This window comes from Sus scrofa, chromosome 2 (genome assembly GCF_000003025.6).
Source record: "Sus scrofa isolate TJ Tabasco breed Duroc chromosome 2, Sscrofa11.1, whole genome shotgun sequence".
NCBI classification, from domain to species: Eukaryota; Metazoa; Chordata; class Mammalia; order Artiodactyla; family Suidae; genus Sus; species Sus scrofa.
The window spans coordinates 37,096,364-37,118,666 of NC_010444.4; the positions used below are offsets into that span (position 1 = coordinate 37,096,364).

The 22,303-nt window shown below is 35.9% G+C and overlaps 1 protein-coding gene across 2 annotated transcripts in view; it reads right to left on the bottom strand.

Annotated features, from left to right (window-relative positions):
• Window positions 2,620-22,303, bottom strand: part of SLC17A6 (solute carrier family 17 member 6) — a 39,953-nt gene continuing 20,269 nt past the window's right edge. For both annotated transcript variants that reach the window (XM_003122911.5, XM_021083249.1), the window contains exons 4-12: window positions 17,140-17,254; window positions 16,389-16,476; window positions 15,793-15,879; window positions 13,066-13,208; window positions 9,905-10,054; window positions 6,564-6,696; window positions 6,043-6,153; window positions 5,446-5,573; window positions 2,620-4,754 (exon numbers count right to left, since the gene is read on the bottom strand). In XM_003122911.5, the coding sequence (XP_003122959.1) occupies window positions 4,419-4,754; window positions 5,446-5,573; window positions 6,043-6,153; window positions 6,564-6,696; window positions 9,905-10,054; window positions 13,066-13,208; window positions 15,793-15,879; window positions 16,389-16,476; window positions 17,140-17,254 (1,291 nt within the window). In that variant the 3' untranslated portion in view covers window positions 2,620-4,418. The remainder of the gene's footprint in view (window positions 4,755-5,445; window positions 5,574-6,042; window positions 6,154-6,563; window positions 6,697-9,904; window positions 10,055-13,065; window positions 13,209-15,792; window positions 15,880-16,388; window positions 16,477-17,139; window positions 17,255-22,303) is intronic.

Sequence of the window (22,303 nt, forward strand, 5' to 3'; positions counted from 1 at the left end):
CAGCACTGAGGCATCTCTGAGGCTGAGAAAAGCTTCCTCACCTGAAACTTTTTATAAAATGACATGGGGAACACATTGAATGCAGTCTACTTGAGGTCTCTGGGGGTTTAAGAAAAATCCTTTCGCAGGGAGGTTGGTGAGTTCATGGTATCCAGCAGCATAGTCTCTTGGTCACATCTCTGTGGCCTGACCGGGCAGCTGCTGTGGCACCAACACCTCAGGAAGGTGATTGGATTTTAGGGTCCAAGAGAGCAGGAGCAATTTTCTCCCCTCTGTATCTCCCGTGATTGCACAGTGTAGGTGCTTAATAGACATTTACCAAGTGAACAAGTAAATGAACCCCAGAAAAGCCACTTGCCAGTAGCATTCTCTGTAGACAAACAGGAACGGTAAACTACAAATAATAACTTAAATAGCCATCACAGTTATAGAAGTTAAAAGTATGTGTATACGTGACTTCACATTTCCCCAAAACACCACACAAGCCAAAGATAAAGGGAAAGGGGTGCAAAATGAAACGTTCATAACTAAGTTATTACATAAATAAAATATAGTTCATGTTATGTAATAGAATATTAGACTATAGGACTCATTATTTAAATAGGAACATGTTCATGCTATACTGTGAAATAAGAAAAAGTAGGTGGCAGCAGATCAAGCATGACCTTAAATTTGCAAATTAAAAGTATATGGGAGTTTTCTGCATATTTTTCATAGATAAGAATCTAAATACATTAACAATGCTTTTCTTGGGATACCAAGATTTTTAATTACCCTTATTTTGATTGTTTTAGTACTGTCTTTTAATTAATGAAGATTTCTCCCCCTCCCTCATTCTGCACTTATAATCAGAAGAGTAATAGAGTCATTTAAAAGTAAAAAAAGAAATTTCTCTTGCTATAGCCAGAGAGTCTATATTCTTGTTCTAATCCTGCCTGGGGAATCTTTAGGAAGTTAATTACATTGCTTAGACCCAGTTCTCTTACTTGGAGAATAGACACACTAATAATGATATGTGGCCTTTCAATTTTATAAGGCAGATGTGCAGACAGAATGATGGAATGCATGGGAAAGCATTTTGCCAACTGCAAATACTAGATACATATAACTGTAGAGATGGGAGTGGGCATGGAGGAGGAAAATGAAGGGGAAGATGACTTTGCAAGATTGAGATCAAAGCAAATAAGTATGGCCAGTGGTAATATTTAGATACATCATTAGAACAATTTTCTGATAGGAACTGTAAACTTTTGCATTGTGGAATTAGGAAAACTATAGAGTGTTAGATTAAGACATTTTCATTCTTGCCATCAAGTTATGCAAAGATGGCATGTGGCCTCCTTAAAAATTAGACTGGGTCTCTGGGCATTGTTTCTTTATGCAGAGGATTACAGGAAGAGAAAATGGATTCCCTCACCTCCCACTCTGAGATTATGTGAATGGTGGATAAAGGTTGAACCAATAAATACTATTTAATTAATTCCTTAAATAAAAACCTGATTTAAAAAATAAAAGTAAAAGCATAGCTAATCAGAGCAACTTCTTTCCAAATCCACAATACCCTCTGTGTCCTCTTGATCAAATCAGTTTCCCTTATTGACCTGCAGTGTGCTCATTTGTTAAATAAGAGATGTCAACTAAATCATCCCATAGACCCCTTTGAGTAATGAATTCTCCGAGTTTCAGTCACCAGTACTATGTAATTACAGTCTTTCCTTTCCACACATCTGCAAAAGAGGGGATCACGGTAAATTATCATCTTTCCAGTGACATAGTCATTCCACTGGTTTCCCTGATAAATCTTGGTCACTAGTTGCTGGTTTGGCTGACACATTATACTAAAATGTCATGACGTAATTTCACCTTAGGAAAGTTAGCTTTCTGTGCTTCATTTGAAATGTGGGAATAAAAAGAGTACCTACTTTGGAGGTCCTTGTGCCATTACATAAGATACTCCATATAAGTGGTTAGGACAGTTCCAGCACAAGATACATGTACAATCAAAATGAGATAGTATCATTGACCTGACAAGTTTTGAGTTTTTTCCTAAATTTTTCTTAAGCTTAGCACAGATTGTGAGAAGACTGTCACCGAAAGAGAGTTTGACTCAGAGGCTTATTTCTTTTTTTTTTTTTTGTCTTTTTGCCATTTCTTGGGCCACTCCTGCAGCATATGGAGGTTCCCAGGCTAGGGGTCGAATTGGAGCTGTAGCCACCCGCCTACTCCAGAGCCACAGCAATGCAGAATCCAAGCTTCATCTGTGATCTACACCACAGCTCACAGCAATGCCAGATCCTTAACCCACTGAGCAAGGCCAGGGATCGAACCCGCAACCTCATGGCTCCCAGTCGGATTCGTTAACTGCTGAGCCACGACGGGAACTCCTCAGAGACCTATTTCTTGATGAGACCTATTTCTCTTTGTGGAATCACATCCTACACAATCTAAAGAATGCTATGTGCTTCCATTAAACCTCAAGTAACTAAAAAGACTGAAGCCTAGATTCTTCAGCCTTTTTATATTCTTGAGCCTAGATTTGATTTCATTGGGGCACACACAAGCCAAATTCACATCATAGCTACAAACAAAAAATAAAACAAACTCAAATTAATGTACTCATTTTTTGCAAAAGGATAGAGTATTTTATTAACACTTTTTTTGCAGCAACAAAATGATAGTCCTCATCTTTTCATTCAATACAACAAAAGCTATGATCACATTACATCACTTCGAGATGCAAAGCGAAAGATATTTTTATTATCTTAAGGTCAAAAATGGCTTGCATTTTTAAAACAAACTTTATGTTTCATATTTGTAGTAGCAAGGGCCTCCAGTCACTAGCACAATACAATGAACGGATCAAATATCCAGAATAGGCAAACACACCAATAATATTTTAAGTTGAATGGGGAAATGCATTATTGTCATTTTAGAACATTATAAAGAGGTCTGATGTTAACTTTTTTAAAAGAAAAAAATTCATTCCAACCACCCAAACAGCTACCACAAGCAAAATGAAGATAATATACAGACAGGAAATTTTATGCATTGCACTTATTGCTCGGTACACAAATGTTGCAATTCCTGTTGAGATTTATTAAGAAATGACAAGCAAAATGCCTCTGCCCCATCTAAAATTCTAGGACTCTATGAAAGTAGAAATTGCAGTTCCCTAACCCAACATTAGGTGTATGCTGTTTTTGGTTTTTTGTGAAGATTGTTTATTATGTACCTGTGTATGGATATGTATAAGATATACAGATATATATATAGATAGATAGATATAGATATAATTTTAATATAATTTATTGTCCTATGTATTTAAGACAATTATTTTAATGGGACTTTAAGTAAGTCATAAAATCATCTACTTACAATATCTCTATTAAATTTATCTTTTCATATTACATATAGCTCTGTGGCACAAGTTTCATATAGTATTTAATTATTAAGGAAGAAAGGTATCTATATCATTTCTATTTCTTTTGTTGTTAATATTGCATTTTAAGGGCTCTATCTTCATCGTAGGTTTCTTATTAGATTCTTTGTGGTGTATGCATCTTTTTTTTTCCTAATGCATGTTACAACCAGTACAAAGTTGTAATAAAAATACATTGAAGTCTATTTATTTTTTGCAAAAAAGTTATGTTATATGCTACATGAAAAGTCAGATTTTATTGAAATGTGAAGTGTTTTATACTGTCAGGTAAATGAATGGAAGAACATGAAGCATACCCCTCACTTTACAAGTTCTTTGTCACGGATAAGTGTTTGTGCCCAAGCATTTCATAGAAAACACTGTAAGATATTTCTCTTGAGAACCAACAAAATATTCTACATTATGTAATAACAATAATTATTTAGTACTCCTTGCTAGTTGCTAGCCCACAGCATTCTTCTCTGCATGAGAGATATCCCAACTCCATGATTTATAGTCAATAAGTGTTGCCAACACCTGATGCAGCCAAAATGACTTTACTTTTTTTAAACAGGATTTCTGCAGGTATCTTGCAATACAGTGTAACAAATATATAAGTGCATTTTGCATGATCAAGGAGCTTTGGCTTCCTAACCTTTGTGCAATGGGATGTGCCAACTGTTTTAGTTGTGCTTTTTTTAAATGGTAATGAGTTTTAGCTCATAGGAATCCAATGAGTAACTACTTACTTCTACAATTTTGACCAGTCAACCTTTAAATCACAAATGCAAGAATGGATAACCTGAATGGAAATGATGGAATTTCACAAGTTCTACAGATTGCACTTGAAGGTAAATTCATGAGTTTGTTTTGATTTCATTTTTACAGCAAGACTTGCCTGGTTGATATGTTTACATGTTTACAGCACATTTTTTTTTAAATTTTTGTGCAATCACAATTTAATCACAAACACTAAAAATAAATCCAGCAGTTAGCTTCGTTATGAATAATCATTTCGGTCCTTGTAAGTATATGAGTCTTGTGCTTCTTCTTGTACAAATTCCTCTTTCTTTTCCCAACCATTGGGCCAACCTCCATTGGCCTGTGTTGTGGCACCATAAGATTTGGTGGTACCATAATTTATATAATTTTGAGTAATGTCCCCTGTTTCCTCATCAAGCTCATCTTCGTGGATAAATCCACATTTTTCTTCACTTGTTTCCTCAGGGTCTGCCCAGGGTTGTTTCTCTCCTGAGGCGAATATTGCATAAAATATAACTCCACCATAGTGGACTAGGGCAGCAATCAGGAAGACATACTGCCACTCTTCACGTGACTGCAGTGACAAAAAAGTGGCACTGTGAGAACAAACCCTCCACATCTGAAAAGCCTAACATATTATTTGAATGTTCCATCAAGCTTTTATTAAAATGCTATCTTCAGGGGAAACCCTAATTACATAAAGCAAATACTGTGATAGAAATGTTCTAGAAGGCTACGACTTTCATTATTTAAACACTTTTAGCCTAAAATTCTGAAATAAACTTCAAATATATCTATGGTCTGCTAATTTTTAAAACATGTATAATCTCTCTTTTAATTGCCATTGAGTGTCTTATGTTTTCCGTCCCACTTCTTTTGTTTACTTTCCTTGAGTAAACCATAGTTTAGAAGCTCTACATATAAAGGCAAATAGCTGATAACAATATTCTGCCATCAATTACTGAGGTTTACAAATAAAGCTCAGAAGACTATCGCTTGCCTCAATGAGCTAGGTGTGCTGTTTCGGCGCACCAAAGATATCAGAACTATTAAAAGGTTTTGAAAAGCATAATACTTCTTGGTTGGGAAAGAGGGAACTCTCAGAGTTCTTAGAAAGAGATTCTCTCCTAAGCCTCCTTTATTTCTCATACTCAGAGGTGCGGTGTCTGTCCCACAAAGAGAATGCCAATGAAAACATATTAATGTCTTTCCCAACCACGAGAAGGGGTTTTCTACAAATAAGCATTTCTTTTGCTCCATCTTACCTTATTCTTTGTCATTGCACCAACAATAATAGGGCAAACCATTCCTGACAATGTGCCAACACCATTGGAAATGCCCATTAAGATACTGGCATATCTTGGAGCAATATCCAAGTGATTAACATTGAAACCTGAAAATACACACACACAATTTGACTCAGAGAGCCCCAAACCTCTAAAAAGGAGGTGAAGATAGAACATCCTCTATCACAGTGACTGCCCTCCTTAGGTACTAGTTCACAGCACATGCTTAATAACCACTTTTTGATTATTTAGCTCAAGACATAATAAGAATGGAAGCAGGCATGATTTCGTATCCAATACTTAAGATGCAATATTCACTCCACAGTGAGGAGGAGATGTTTGTTTAAAAAAAAAAAAGAGGAAGGAGGAAAGGTAAGCAGGGGGAAAGTGGGCCATGAGTAGTAACAAATCCAAATAAAGGTTTCTAAATGTTTTATCATTTTTATTTTATAGTAGAAACATGTTAAGTAAACTTTCTCAATAGTCAACATGTTAAAGAGGAAAGCAGAAGATTTGATTTTTATCACTGGCAAAAATCAGAATAAGTACATTTTTTTTTTAAAAAAAGTATCTTACCAGAAATAGCAAATCCGCTGAATCCTACAGCAAGTACCAAGAACGAGATGGCTACCCCTCTAGTATGAGAATAACCAACAACTAGAAGCAGTGTTGCTTCCATGCCAAAACCTTCAGAAATGAATACATGAAAACACTTCAGAAATGTATGTAGATCTTTCCCATGAGTCAAAACTGTTAAAAAACACTCACACTTATTTGATCTAGCAAACTACTTTGGGGAATCTAGCTCAAACATGTTTACAGTAATAATTTATGCACAAAGATTACTGAAGACTTCCTTGTGTTTTAATAAAAACATCAAAAACAACCCTAGGTTTCAATGGTGGGAAGAGTAAAATTAGTTATGAAATCATTAAAAACTGGGAGTTATGAAAATTTGAAGATGGGAGAATGATTATGAATGAACAGAAAGGGTACAAATTTAACAGCATATTTGTTACTCATAGAAAAAGTAACTCAATTATGTCATAAAAGAACTCTGAACTAAAAACATGTTCTTATATCACTTACGTACTTACCCCCACAATTCATGATCTTTCTTACTGTCGTAGTTGAAAGAATTTGCTTGCTTCTTAGAAAATCTGCAATCTGACCTCCAATAGGCACAATGATCGTCATTACCAAGTGTGGCACGGCAGACAACATGCCAACCTGATGAAAAACAAAACAGGGAGAAATATTCGTGACCATAAGTAATGTGGGTAATTTAATGGCCTAATAAGCTCTTTTGGACAAGAGAAGGAAACAATACTGTCTCCAAATGACCACTTACTCATTCCCAGAATAACCAATAACCTCCACAGAATAAATGAGGAAAGTTAAGTAAATTTACTTTGATTCCTTTTTTTCTTCTAGGAGATAATACTTTCTTCTGTAATGAGTCAGTAAATTTTGAGTTTCATGAACAAACAATCCTGACACTTATAGAGTGATTCACATTTATATGTCCATTTTATAGTCTTATATATGTTTGCAAAAATTCATCATTAGTTGAGAGAGGGGGAAAAAAAGGAGACAGAATCAAAGAGAAGTGAAATAACATCAGACAAATTTTGAAGAGACTAATTTAAAATTCATCTTTAATGCATAATAAGGCTAAAATCTTAAATGCATTTTAATTATGTATCTTTTATGAGTTTTATATTTAGTTTCTATAGATTGAAAGCCCAGCCCAGAAAATGCAGATTAATTCTCAATTTTAGGAATTTTCCATGTCAAAAATCAATATTTTGTCACATTATCATACTGTTGTATATAGTTTCTACACTTTTTTCGTACTAAGTGGTCCAATCCAAAACCTGCCAGAGTCAATTCAACACACCTTTTTCTGATCAATAATTATGGTGGCAGAAATTATGAATAAAATGCATTTTAATTGTGTATTAACACATATATGGACTTTGTTAATACTGCATAGATAAACACATAGACAAGATTTTTACTAACTATACTTTGAAGTACAATTCCTAGCAAATGGTACGTACTAGATAAATGTTTATTACCTGTGTAAATATGTCTTTGCAGACTAGAGTATTGAAAGTTTGAGAAGAGACTCTTTTATTTTACAGTGCTGTATACTGTGCTGTCACGACCATGGACTTGAGGTCTTTATTGATTATTGAGATATTAAATGACTCTAAAATAGCTTAAATACCCAAGAAATTTAATTCTATTTTTCCCTCCTAATGAAAACTTTTCATATTATTTTCATTGCATTAACAAAGAAAGTGTGACTTAGAAGAGTTATGTCATCAAAAGGGGTTGATGATAAATGTATATATAGTATATATAAACTATATCTTAGTTATATACATAAAACTATACCTTAGTTATATATATAAAACTATGTCATAATATCATATATATAAAACTATGTCATATATATCATATATATATATATAAACTAAGACATTGCATTTGTGGTTTTGTCTGTGGGATAATCAGTTTAAGGTTGGTAAGAACCATCTTCCATGTAAATATTTTAGTTCACTTAAATTTTGCTGCACTTCTGAAAGATGGTATTATACCATTATTTACAGATAAAAAAACTGAGGACAGCAGTTATTCAAAAACAGGCACAAGTTTACATATCAACAGTATTTTATAGAGCTTGGACTGGGGACTATGTCAGCCTGGTCCCAAAGCCCATGGTTTATCTTCTTCATCACCTCCTTTTCTCATTTTTCACATTAAGTCAGTAATTTTTTTTAAACCAGTATAATCAAGATTTTCAGGCCAATCTGTGTGTATAGAATTGATCCAAAATTTTAGGTAAAAATATAGTAAGTGAATCAAATCAGCATATCTGGTTATTATATTTAGTTTTTGCAAAATACCATTGCTTTGACTCAAGCATTTTTCAATTAATTGGAGCTACAGGGCCTGAATGACCACACAGTTTCATTAACATCAGTTGGCTCCTTTACTCTCTCCCCATGGGACCTGACTTTATTAATAGCCTCTCAGTGTCACATTTGTCCTAGATTATGAAAATGGACTCACACCTCCAGCAGCCTTTGTTGAGAAGTATAACACCTCTCAGAGCTCCCAAAGGCTACCCTGAAATGTTTGATCAGCTCCAGAGAGAAGAGCCCTGTCTAAAGCAGCCATTCTTCTCAGGAATGGAGGAAACAGTTTCCTTAGAAACAAGGATTACAAAAGAGCTCTTAGAATAGCTACTCCTAAACTCAGGTTTTCTTCAGTTCCAGGCCCCAGATAGTCTTTCAAGTAGAGACATAATATGAATAGCGAGCCCAGCTGGATTTATGTAATACATGAAGAGAAATGGCAAGTCCATGGCTAGTGCAGACAAATGTATTCAGGACTCAGAAAAGGGCTTGGCACAGAGAAGGCATTCAACAAATGCTTGCCAAAAGCTTAAATGAATTACGGTTTACTTGAATTTGAATAGCATAGTAAAGGAAACTGAAACATAAATGAAAGGATATAGGCTTAAACGTGATTCTGTCATCTATTACCAGCTTGGCCTTAGGCAATTTAAATACCTTCCCTAGTTTCTGTTTCTCCATCATTTCAATAGAAATGATGATAGTCATCCAGCTGGTCAACCAAACAAGGTTGTTCATGAATATGAAAGGACCTTATAAACTTCAAACCCTTATATAAATATAAAGTAGTATTTTTATGTTAATTTTATCCTTATAGAAAACCTCAAAATGATTATATTTTCATAGCTACAAATAAGTGTAGCATTGTACATGCTGTGCTATAAGTGGTGATGTATTGTTTTTGTCGACACACCGAGCTGTGAACTCTTGAGGAGAAGAACCATGTTTTTATTTCTGAATCTAACACATAAAGCATTCCATACCATGAACAACAAATGCTTGCTAAATTAATAAATTGGATTGACAACCTAAAAGGACGTTTTCAGATATTCTTGCTCTCTTCAAATCTTTTAGCCAGATAGATTTCTGAGAGCACTGAAGAAGAGTTAGATTGATAATTATATAGATACAATTCCATTTTAATCAAATACCATTTTATTCACTGTTGTATTATCTCTGACCTGAAACTTAAAGGGAGTTATGTTTCTTTTAAGGGAAAAGGCTACTTTGCTGCCCACCCCAACCAAGATGTAAGCTCCATGAGGGCAGAGATTAGGTCTTTCTTTCTTTTTTTTTTTTTTTTTTTTTCCTATAGAGCAATTTCTAGCAGGCATTTGAAGACAGTAAGCACTCAAACACCTTACTTAATCTTTGTTTCCGAGAAGTTATTTGTTGAATGAATAAATAACTCACAAAATTTAGAAGAAAAAACCCTGTCTTGGCAAAGCAGCTTAATAGTCACTTAAATACAAAAATAACTCTTCAATTAAAGAAGTATAATTTTTACATACCTTGCTGATTTCAAATCCAAAGACTTCCTCAAAATATGCTGGTTGACTAATAAGCAATAAGTAAAAAGTCCAGCTTCTGCAGAAGTTTGCAACAATGATTGCATAGACCGGCATAGATGTAAAAAACTTCCTCCATGGTGTCTTGAATTTCTGAAATCCCAAAAAAGAGAGCCATTTTGTCCATTTAAAATATGTTCTAACTTAAATGGGAATAACAGATACTTTGTATTTTCAAGATGTGTGTATGTTGGAGCATGAGTAGGAGGCAGGGCATAGTGAATTGTGAACTGCAACAGTCCAATTTAACTTTAGCTGCATGATTCCATAATTGTTGGCAGAGGAAAAAAAAAAGATATTAGTCTCTCCTTCTGAGAAACTGTATCAGTTTTAGAAATATACAAGATTCTATATTTATAGAAAAGTAATTCTAAAAGCGAAGATCCCAGTTCAAGATTGTTTTGTTTTGGCAGTGGCAGATCAAAAATAAAATTTTTAGGAGTTCCCATCGTGGCGCAGTGGTTAACGAATCCGACTAGGAACCATGAGGTTGCGGGTTCGGTCCCTGCCCCTGCTCAGCGGGTTAAGGATCCGGCATTGCCGTGAGCTGTGATGTAGGTTGCAGACGCGGCTCGGATCCCGCGTTGCTGTGGCTCTGGCGTAGGCCAGTGGCTACAGCTCCGATTGGACCCCTAGCCTGGGAACCTCCATATGCCGCAGGAGCGGCCCAAAGAAATAGCAAAAAGACAAAAAAAAAAAAAAATAAATAAATAAAATAAAATAAAATAAAAATTTTAGGGCCCACCCAGGGATGCCAAAAACAAAACAAAACAAAAAAATTAAAATTTTTAGACCTTAAAATATCTCTCATAATTCCAAACACTTTCTGAATCCTTGATTTTGAGTAAGAAATACTGTTTGGTGAAGAAACAATAGCCTGATACAACGTTGTTTAATGCTAGCTTGTGATTCTTCACCTGGTCAAATTAGCAAAAGAAGTGGCAAATATTTTTCATACAGATTTAGTAATTATTCCTGGAGGTAGACCTTCATAACTGTTACCATTGATTGTGAACCTAATGAAACATTTTACAGATGACTTTAAAGCAACGCAATAGGAAAACGGATTGGGGTGATCATGAGGAACAAGTCAAAAAACAAGAATCTGTTCTAATAATATATAGTGAGTACTGTGACTTTAAATAAAAGTTTCTAGTGACAGCATCACTGATAGATTCAAAAGTGCAAGTTTAATTTTTTCTGATATGTTCTGGAAAATTGCCACCAGATAAACATACCTATTTCAAATATAATTAAAAAAAAAAGCCCAATATTCTTCCTGCTGCATATTGAACCTGATCACAATAAAAAGTCCAAAATAACTAAAGTGCAAGGGCTATTCCTACTTGATCTTGTTTTTCAATTTACTTGAAGCTACAGAAAAATATAAAGGCATCAACAAGAAGAAAAATACTGTGTTTAGAAAAAGAATACATTATAGGAAGTGGGGAATTTGAGCTTATCTATTGTTTTATCAACCAACAAATTATTCTTTTTTTGGGTCATTTCCAGAAAGTGGTTTTCACTTACACTGAATTTTTTTATTGTTTTAAAAAATTTGTGCTTGACTTTAACATACAATCTCTCAAGAACTGGTAAATAAATAGTATATTAAACTAATGAAGACATGGACTGATCAGATTATTTTTACTGGAAATTAAAGCTAAGTACTTAATTCACCATATATCACCCTATATTTAGATTTTGTTCAGAGCAACTGGAGTCGGTGGGCACCAGACCTTACTGCCAACATCCACCTCACCCCCATTTATCACTGCTTATTTCTTTGGTAGCTACCGTTAGAAATTATCAGTCCATTTGCAGAAGGAAAATAGAAAGTTCTAATGCCAGTCTATTTAGCTACATGAACAGCTATAATGTAAGATTTTTTTCTAAGTACTAGTTTAACTTCTGAATGATACCCAGTATGGTATTTTTCTTATTCATTAAAGGCCAAGATAACCTCAATGACATGGGTGATCGACTTTTTACCTAGGATGAAATGTCAAAGACAGGTCTCCCTAACAAATGAAGTAAAGAATCAGAGCTGGAATAAAATACAATTAAAGTTGGAAAAGAAGCCTCTAAAAGACAGAGGAGAAAAATAATGCAAAAGGGGCATTGGTCCTCATCCAGCACATAGTAACTTCTAAATCTTAACATAAGAAAATTGAGTTACTGATTAGATGCTAAATTACTGAACCTGTCTAAATATATTACTTGTGCCTAACAGTTTTGTTTTATATTTCACAGTATCAGATGGCTATTCTTTAATTACTACTTATGACATATTAAAATATTTGCATTATTGATATAGAATTGCATTTCTCTCTTCATAAGCAAGTCCTGCCGAAGAAACTAAATCATAATCAGAAAAAGACTTCACACCATTGCCTTTATAATACTTGCTCTTCACATAATAATCCTAAAAATGGTAACATTTTTACCAATAAAAGAATTATATTGTATTATATAAGATTATTTTTCAGGTTAGCTACCTATGGTTGGCATGATAATGCTTTAGAATTTACTAAATCACATAGAAATATACATGTATAAAACTTAGATTCAGAATATTCAATAAACAGGAGTTCCCTTGTCGTACAGCAGGCTAAAGATCTGGGCATTGCCACTGCAGTAGACTGGGTCACTGCTGTGGCATGGGTTTGATCCCTGACCCGGGAACTTCCACATGCCTTTAGACACAGCTAAAAAGAAAAGGAATATTTAATAAACAAACAATAGCCCTTTTCATAACTATTTTAAGTGATTTGACACTTCCCATAATCTAAATTTTAAAATATTGGTTGAATTTGTTTCAATTATAAGCCATATTGAACTGCTTTTAAAACCTTGCTGAGGTTTACAATCATAGCTATAATCCAGGTAAAATTTAAAGATGCTTAAGAAAAGAAAAAAAAGAATTCATAGATGGAAGAAATAGCAGTCATTTATAAGTCAGGGAATATGCATGGTGTAAAGAAAATAATCATGATCGAGACCGGATTAGGTTTTGTTGAATAGGGAATCATAAAATAATCTGGTTGAAGGGAGGTGAGATGAGGAACAAGAATAAGGAATATACACCATAATAAAGTTCTTACTTCCATTGCACCTAAAAGATTTGCACTCTCTCCAATGCTTTCTTCTATGTACCTACGTTCTTCATCTGTAATAGTAGGATGCTTTGCAGGACTCTCGTAAGACACCAAAAGCCAAAACATGTACCAGATCATTCCAAAGCTTCCTGAAAGCAAGAGTTCAAAAGGAAGAAGTCAAGGAAAGCCATCATAAATACTTCCAGTTAACAGTCACTTGCTGGAATAAAACTATAGTAATCTTGTGACATAATATAGAATGCAAATTTGAGCTAATGTTACTTCAGATGAATCTAGCCATCTTTACTTGTCTTTTGTTACTAAACTTTAAGCATCCTGAATTCTGGTCCTGTAGTTTTATCTCTTTGTCACTATATTTTTTTGGGCACGGTCCCAGGCCAGGGATTGAATCTGATCCACAGCTGTGACTTACATCATAGCTGTGGCAACACCAGATCTGTAACCCACTGCACCAGCCAGCCAGGGATCGAAACCATGCCTCAGTAGCAACCTGAGCCGCTCAGAGACAATGCCGGATCCTTAACACACTGTGCCACGGTGGGAACTACTCATTGTCACTAGTAAATAATGTTGATGCACATGAAACTCACAATAAATAATTATTGAATGGGATAGTTGTGGAACATGTCCATATATCCAACATTTACTAAGTAGTGTTACTGTTCCAGGCCCTCAGCTGAGTGAGAGAAATATGATGTACAAGACAAAATTCCTGTCTTCAAAGAAATTTGCTAGGGGTGAATCCTTTTATTTCTGTCTGTCTTAAATACATGAAAATGGTTGCAGTTCTAGGGAAAATAAATGTTTGTGTTCCCTCTCTTGTTAGCACTTCTGGATCTAATAAATAGATTATTAAATAAAACCCAGAAGATTATTTTAGCCTGAACGGCTTTTGTACAGGAAAGATGGTCTTCTGTAATTAATGTGGTAACATTTAACACTTTATGTGACTGTACACAACAGCACATACTATTGATCATTGTGTGGGTAGATCAAAGTTATGAACTCCAGTATAATAAACTATTTGCAAGTTTATTCCTTATCCTTTTATTTAGCACTCTCACCATTAAAATATGCCCTTGTTGTGCAATATAATTCTGAAGGCTTAATAATAGAAAGAATTTCACAGAATTCATTCTGGTTTCCCAGCAACTGGCCATTTCATTTTTGCCTCATACTCTTCTATTTTCCTCCTGGGTAACAATCTAAAATGCCCCTGATCTCTATAGTACTGTTTTGATTTTTTGTTTTTCTGTTTGCTTATTCAGTTTCTAAGAAGTGTTCCTTAATACTATAACTTCTGATGTGCTGTGCCTTTTTTGTCACTGAACATGACAGCCAACACAATTTTGGGCCAGATGGTATGTGAAAATTTGGTATAGTGTAGTGGTTGTGGAATATGCCAGAATCATTCTCTCCCAGAATCATATCCTCGCTATGTCTCTCACTAGTTACTTCTTCTAATCATTAACTGAATCCCTGAAATTCTCTACTACAAAATGAGATAATTCTGTTTTTATAAGATTATTGCAAACAGCATTTGCGAATCCAAAACCTATTCTGGCTTTTGAGCTAAGATCATAAAGTACATTAATAACATTCTGCAAATATAAGAATGTGCTTTGACGAGAATATTTCAAAAATGAGAATGGGAGTTCCCGTCGTGGCACAGTGGAAATGAATCCGACTAGGAACCATGAGGTTGCAGGTTCGATCCCTGGCCTCGCTCAGTGGGTTAAGGATCCAGCGTTGCTGTGAGCTGTGGTGTAGGTTACAGACGTGGCTTGGATCTGGCATTGCTGTGGCTGTGGCATAGGCCAGTGACTACAGTTCCATTTCGACCCCTAGCCTGGGAAACTCCATGTTCCAAGGGTGCGGCCCTAAAAGGACAAAAGACAAAAAAAAAAAACAAACCAAAAAATAAGAATGGATCATAGCAAATTTGGAAGCAGCCAGAGACTGTTCTGCTCTGCCACATAACTCTTTCAGATACTCCTAATCTTTCAGATACTCCTGCCCATGTCCAAAAATGGTATTAATCAGTGACAACATCAGTTGGAATCCAGATCTCTTAGATTTCTTCTTTCTTCTTTATTTAAAAAAAAAAAAAGTGTCTTAGAGATGGTAGTGTACTTTCAAGTAGCAAACTTCCAGCTTCTGGTTAGAAAGTGAACAGAAAGGGAGTTTGGACTTTGGATTTCTTGTCATTTTTATTTCCACTTGTGGGATTAATCTTGAATTCTGAGGAATTGTGGACTAAAATGTGCTGCTGCTGATGCTGCTGCTGCTGCATTAACGCTAATATCACCTTTCAGCCCTAATATCATCTTTCACTTTTCTACTCCTATTCAGTTTTGAGGAGGCAGGATCAGGAAGATGACCAAGAAAGAAGTAGCCAAAAAAGAGACGTGGCCACCCAGCTTCTTCTTCCTAATCAGCTTTCCATCAAGAAGTAATTTATTTTTATAATCAAGGACAACTTATACCATACATTACAAAGTTTCCATCAGCAATGTGGTTGCTTTTTAAAATAATAAATAACAAGGAAAATCACAGAGATAGGAACATTTTCCTTGATCTTCTGAGAATATAAGAAAAGGATTCTTAATTTAAAAAACAGTGAGTAAACACAGAAATATGTTCACTGATTTATCAAATTGTTTTAGTTTATGCACATTTCTTTCAACTCTATTATACAGAAATGCAACATACCATACACATAGAACACTGAAGACCAGCCTGTATACTGTACAAGAATGCCAGCTAAAGGCATTGCAATCACAGCTCCAGCATAGGAACCTAAAGTAGCAGAGAAAATGGGAGAAAGCTAAGTGAAATCAATAGCAATTCTTGACTTCTTCTCATGTTCCTTGGTTGGCTCACACAAACACACGTGTACACTTGCTTTTATGTGTGTTCACACCCATGCACATCCAAACACATATGTCTACAGACTTAGCCATGAGTCTAAGACTACACAAGTTAATATAACCTACTTACCCAAGGGAGAAATATAAAAACAATACTATAAGAAAAAAAATTGAAAAGACTATAATAAAAATCATTCATGAATATATCTGAAAACCCAGGTGAAATGAATAAACTCCTAGAAAAATACAAAATGCAGGAAGAAATAGAGGATTTGAGGAGGTCAATAATAAGTACGGAAATTGAAATGGTGGGTCAAAAACCTTTCCTCATGTACACATACAGACACTCCATGAATGGTTTCACAGGTGAGCTTTACCAACTTCTAAGTTGTTCCTAAGCTTTTACCCACCATAACTGTATCTGCATGTAACACTCACCACAAAAGGAGGTGGTTGCCAATCGACTCCTCTCTAGTGGAGGAGCCCATTTGCTCCATATCCCATGACATGCTGGGTAGGTGACACCCTGTGATGGGGGAAGATATGTATCATCATTTAGGATCCAGGATCATTGGAAAATAAGCCCATTCTCTTCTCTGATACTGTTTCCTTGAGTGGGTGCAAGATATCAGGGAAAGTTGCTACTCATAGGTCTTTCTTTGCTGACTCTCTGAAATTCTATTTAAAAACTTTCAGCCCAGACCAGGTAATCCATGTCCTCTTTTTAGTCACATGTTTAAATTCTCCTCACCCTTCAAGTCTTCCTTCTACCTCAATTTCCTTCTGATTAAGGCTTAAAAAAAGACTCTAAGAGTTCCCATCGTGGCTCAGTGGAAATGAATCTGACTAGCATCCATGAGGACTCAGGTTCGATCCCTGGTCTTGCTCAGTGGGTTAAGGAGCTGTGGCGTGGTTTGCAGAAGCAGCTCAGATTTGGTGTTGCTGTGGCTGTGGTGTAGGCTGGCAGCTGAAGCTCAGTTCCAACCCCTGGCCTGGGAACTCCCATATGCCATGGGTGTAGCCCTAAAAAAAAGAAAAAGACAAAATATCTGCTTGCCTAACTTTTTCCAATTTTATTTAGCACACTTAGACACAACCTAGTAAAATATATTTACTTGTAGATCAAGACAATCTTCTGATTCTTATTAGCATGCCAACCTTAAGATGATGTCATCCTCCAGTTCCATACCTCAACAAGTCCCTGCAGTATCCTAACAAAGATGACACACCCATAATGGACTCTGGCTGCTGATGGGATTAGCATATTCAGGGTAGAGGTAAGAAGTATGGCAGCTCCAAAAACCCTGGAAAAAAAAGGGGGGGAGTGAATAGATCTATAATTCTCAGATCAAGTTAGTTACAAGCAATTCTAAGGTAGAATGTTTTTTTCTAAAAGAATAAAATAGGTTCCAGCCTCGATTGGCTAGTCATTGCAGATAGATACTTGGACAATTTTTATTTTGTTTGTTTGTCTGTCTGTCTTTGTCTTTTTAGGGCAGCACCCATGGCAAATGGAGGTATTCAGGCTAGGGTCTAATCGGAGCTGTATCCACCGGCCTATGCCAGAGCCAGAGCATCAACACGGGATCTGAGCCTCATCTGCGACCTACACCACAGCTCAGGGCAACCAGATCCTTAACCCACTGAGCAAGGCCAGGGATCGAACCCGCAACCTCATGGTTCCTAGTCAGATTCGTTAACCACTAAGCCATGATGGGAACTCCCAACATTTGGACAATTTTGAATTGCTACCTTATTTGAAGCATAAGAAATAAAAGAAGGATCTGGTTATAACTTACTTTTATTCACTTTCTTCATAAATCTAAAATCAAATTTCAAATACTAAATGAATCATTCTAAATGTTTTTGGTCTACATCTCAGTCTATAATGTAAGTTGCTTAAGATCAAGCTTGTTTTTCAGATACACTATCAGATCCCTAAAGCATAGCACAGTGCCTAATACCTAGTAGATACTCACTGAAGAGCTGTTAAAAAATAATAAATGCCCAAAGGGAGTTATGCCTCACATGATACAACTATTTGCAACTTCCCTAGAGGTTGCGTATACCTAAAAATGTTATGAATGGAATCATATTTAAATGCCCTAAGAAATCTCATGATCAGATCCCACAGGACATATTTTTATTATAGAAATGATAGATACTTTATAAACATTAGGTTTATATATATTTTACAAATTATATATGTTACATTTGTTTTTCTTTTGGTGTCGGTGGGTGCATGGGCAGGGTGGCAGATTCTGTCTGAGGCACACCTCTAGCTGCATACATATACACAACAATTTAAGAAAGAGTTGCAGGAAATATGATGCTAACATCTTTATCCATCTGTAAGTAAAAATTCCATTCCACTTTTTTTCTTTTTACAGCCACACCTGCAGCAAATGGCATTTCCTGTGCTAGGGGTCGAATTGGAGCTACAGCTGTCATCCCTACATCATAGCCACAGGAACACTGGATCTAAGATGCATCTGTGATCTATGTGACAGCCTGCAGTCACGCCAGATCCTTAACCCACTGAGCAAGGCCAGGGATCGAACCTGCATCCTCACAGAGACAATGTTGTGTTCTTAACCTGCCGAGCCACAAGAGGAACTCCCCATTTCACCATTATAAAAAAAATTTCATAATGTTAATACTGAGCAAGAAAAATATCCCCTCAACTGGATAGCTTTAGAAGGATTTTCAGGAGTTTCCTTGTAGTGTAGTGGGTTAAGGATCTTCCACTGTCACTGCAGTGGTTCAGGTCACTACTGTGACACAGATTCAGTCCTCAGCCCAGCAACTTCCACATGCTGCAGGCACAGCCAAAAAATAATATATTTTCTCTTGCAGAGAGTTTTATGGATACGCCATCTCCAATAGGCTAAGATAAGTTTGGTGCAAGTTTTCTCAAGTCAAACATTGAGTTTTGAATTCAGTCAAGATTGGTTCTGTTAAAATTTGAGAAATGACTTTATGAATGGCTGAGGTGGACCAGCTCTTTTTCTATGAATCATAGGCTGTGTCAAATATTTTGTTTACGTGATGCAGCCTTATATCTGCCTGTCCTAAATGGTTTCTCTTCAGAGGTAAAGAGTCACTTAGGGGGTGAATGTTCCAGTCCATTCTTCCTCTGTGCTATTTGCAGAATAGGTATCTTTGGGCTTGAGTCAAAGAATAACTTATTTCCTAAAGGTGTGGCATAAAATAGAAACTTTCCAGAAATGATTACTAATCTAATATAGAAATGATTACTCCCATTAAAATGCCACACACCCAGTGATATCAAACACCCACCAGATAGGGATTTATTTTTCAGAAAATAAAAACCAAAATCCCATAATCTTTATACTAATAAATAATAAATATCCAAAATTATTAAAATTGATGTAAAATGTAAAAATCATGCTTGATGACTTTCATGTTGAAAGAACTTTCATCTCTCTTAGCAGTGAAATCCACGTGCTTGTGTGCAAACCCCAGAACCCTTTGGAGGTTTCCTTTGGTGTTGAGAGGAACTAGAAGGGAATGTATAGGGCATGTTTCCTGAATCTAGGGGTGAATGGTACCTGCTTCTCAAAGGCCAGTGAGGTGAGTATATCTTTCTCCTCTTCTGGGAGTCTGAATGTTGTACCTGTGCAACAGGGAGGATGCGAGTAGAAAGGGCACACAGCACAGGAGCTTGGGGACATATGGATAGGCTATCTGGGTACTGAAAAACTGGTGTTGCACAGTCCCCTTCTGCAAATCCATTCCTCTTTGTTTATGATTCTCGATAATAATGAAGTTGAGACTGCTTAAGACATCAAGGATAAAGAGAGCCAGAGCTACATAATGCTACAGGATTTTTGAAAGTGTTTCAAAGATTTATGCATCCACCCCATTCAGCCTGTTGGAAGAATTCCTTCAAACGGTTGTCCATGAACCAGCTGCATTAGCATTCCCTGGAGTGCTTATTAAAAATGCAGTGTTCTCACTCCAGACTTCCCAAACAAGAATGTGCTAGGAGTGAAGCCTAGAAATCTGTGTTAATCAGCAGTACAGGTGATAATTTTGCATCCTAAGATTTAAAAAAAAAAAACCCAACATTGTAAGTTTTTCATCCAGGTTTATCTAATATGAATGTCTTCTTTTCTAATAATTATTTTGAAGAAATGGTACATGAAGTTTATTTTCTATGAATATAGCTTTTAATCATTAGTTTCTTTCTCCTTATTGGAAGCAGTTCTAGATAAGATGGAGAGAGATGAATTTTATCCACTCTTTAGTTGAAAATAGATACTTGATATTTCGGGATGGATAAGTTTTGGTTGTGGGATATAGTCCTGTGCACTGTATGATGTTAACAGCACCCCTGACCTTTATGCACTAGATGTTAGTAGCATATGCCTCCATGTTGTGATAACCAAAAATGTCTCCAGCAATTGCAAAATGACCTTTGGGGGACAAAATCACCTGTCAGTAGAGCTAAATCAATTATGAAATCTTTGTTACTCAACTCACACCACAGTCAGAGCTAAATTTAAGTCTGAGTGCTTATTCAACTTGTCAGAACCATGCTAACACTTCACATGCCGTAAAATCCACACTCACGTAACAACTCAGTGATGTAGGCATGATTAATATACCCTTTCTATAGATGAAGAAACTAGGCCTGAGATAAGTTAAATCACTTGCCCAAATTTTTAACCAGTTCCAAGCAGAGGAGCCCTGGTTAACATCTAGTCTGTCTGATTCCAAAACGAGTGGGTTTTGTCACTGGGATTTACATCTGATTAAGCACATAATGTGTGCTTAGTAATGTATTCAGGATTCTAACTATAAATTTAAATAATCATCTTCACAAAGTTACTTGACATCATACTACTATTCCTGAGAGAAAATGTTAATAGATCACTTTCAATGTTTACTTTCCACTCTTACCCTGAATAATGTTTCCAATTATGTAATCTGTGACATTTCTAAATGCTTCCTACTTCTAAATTTCTTAATTTGTTTAATCATCCTTTCTCATTATTAGTGGCCATTGCATCAAAAAATGATTGACTTTTTTCTAACTGTTTAAGATTATAATCCATCAAACTTCTCAGAATCTAGCTTTCTGTTTTTTTTCTGAACCTGCAGCATACAGAAGTTCCCTGGCCAGGGATCGAACCTGCCACAAGAGTGACCCCAGCTACTGCAGTGACAACACTGGATCCTTACCTCACTGTCCCACTGTGCCACAAGAGAACTCCTAGAATCTAGTCATTTTTTATTTTACGAAAATGTTATCCAAATCATTATCCAAGTAATTAAAATTCTGATTATTAAAATTATTGGCCAATATGGGAAGTCTTTACACTTTTTCTTGCTATATAACACACAGCCAAAGTTTAATCAGCCACTTCATTCAACATTCATTTATGCATTCACACTCCAAACCTTTGTGCAATTATATTCAGGGAACTGTGTTGAGGGGGAGAAGGGAGCTAAAATTTACACAGCACCTACTATACTTTCTCCACCTACTTTAATTCATTTAATCCTCACCACAACTCTCCAAGTTACATTTCCCTTTCATTTTACAAATCAGAGAATAGAGACAGACTGTGAAAGAAAAAAACAAGCAGTGGAGCTGACATTTGAATCTAGAGCTCACTGACGTGGAAATCTGTAAATCTGTACACTTTTATATATAGGATGGAACTAAGCGTTAGAAAAAGACAAGGCTGCCCTTGGTATAGTTGAAGAGAAAGAGACAAGTAGCCAAAAGGCCACATATGCCAAAGGCTGTATCAAGAGTACAAATGGAAAGCAAGGAGGGAAAAGTCCTTTCCAGCTGGGGTGACCAGGAAATGAGTCCTTCGGGGGAAACTTTTAAGTTGGGCTTTGCAAGATTAATATGAAAAAGAATGGAGAAATTCCAAGGAGGAAATGGATCAGCAAAACACAAAAAAAAAAAAAAAAAAAAAAAAAAAAAAAGAGGAGAGGACCTTATACATCAGAAAGTCAGGCAGTATTGAAAATGGTTAGGCAGAGTGGTAATGATGAGTCAGACAATCAGGCATGAGACGGTGAGGATTTGAGGAAATGTATATAGGACAAGGAGGGGAATTAGATGCATCCATAATTCTATGATGTCTTGGAGATGGTGGAGTTTAGGGGGATCAATTTTGCCCCCTAAGTCAAAGAACTATGAAGCTTACTGAAATTGAGGAGAGAGGAAACTATGAAGTCAAGGAGACAGAAAGTGACCAGGATTCATGTAAGTCTGGACAAAATAAAGGCTTACTGAAAAAAGGGGCCAAAGTCACTAAATGCAGAGGGGAAAAAAAGATGACAAATATTGTACAGAAATTTTTCTAAGA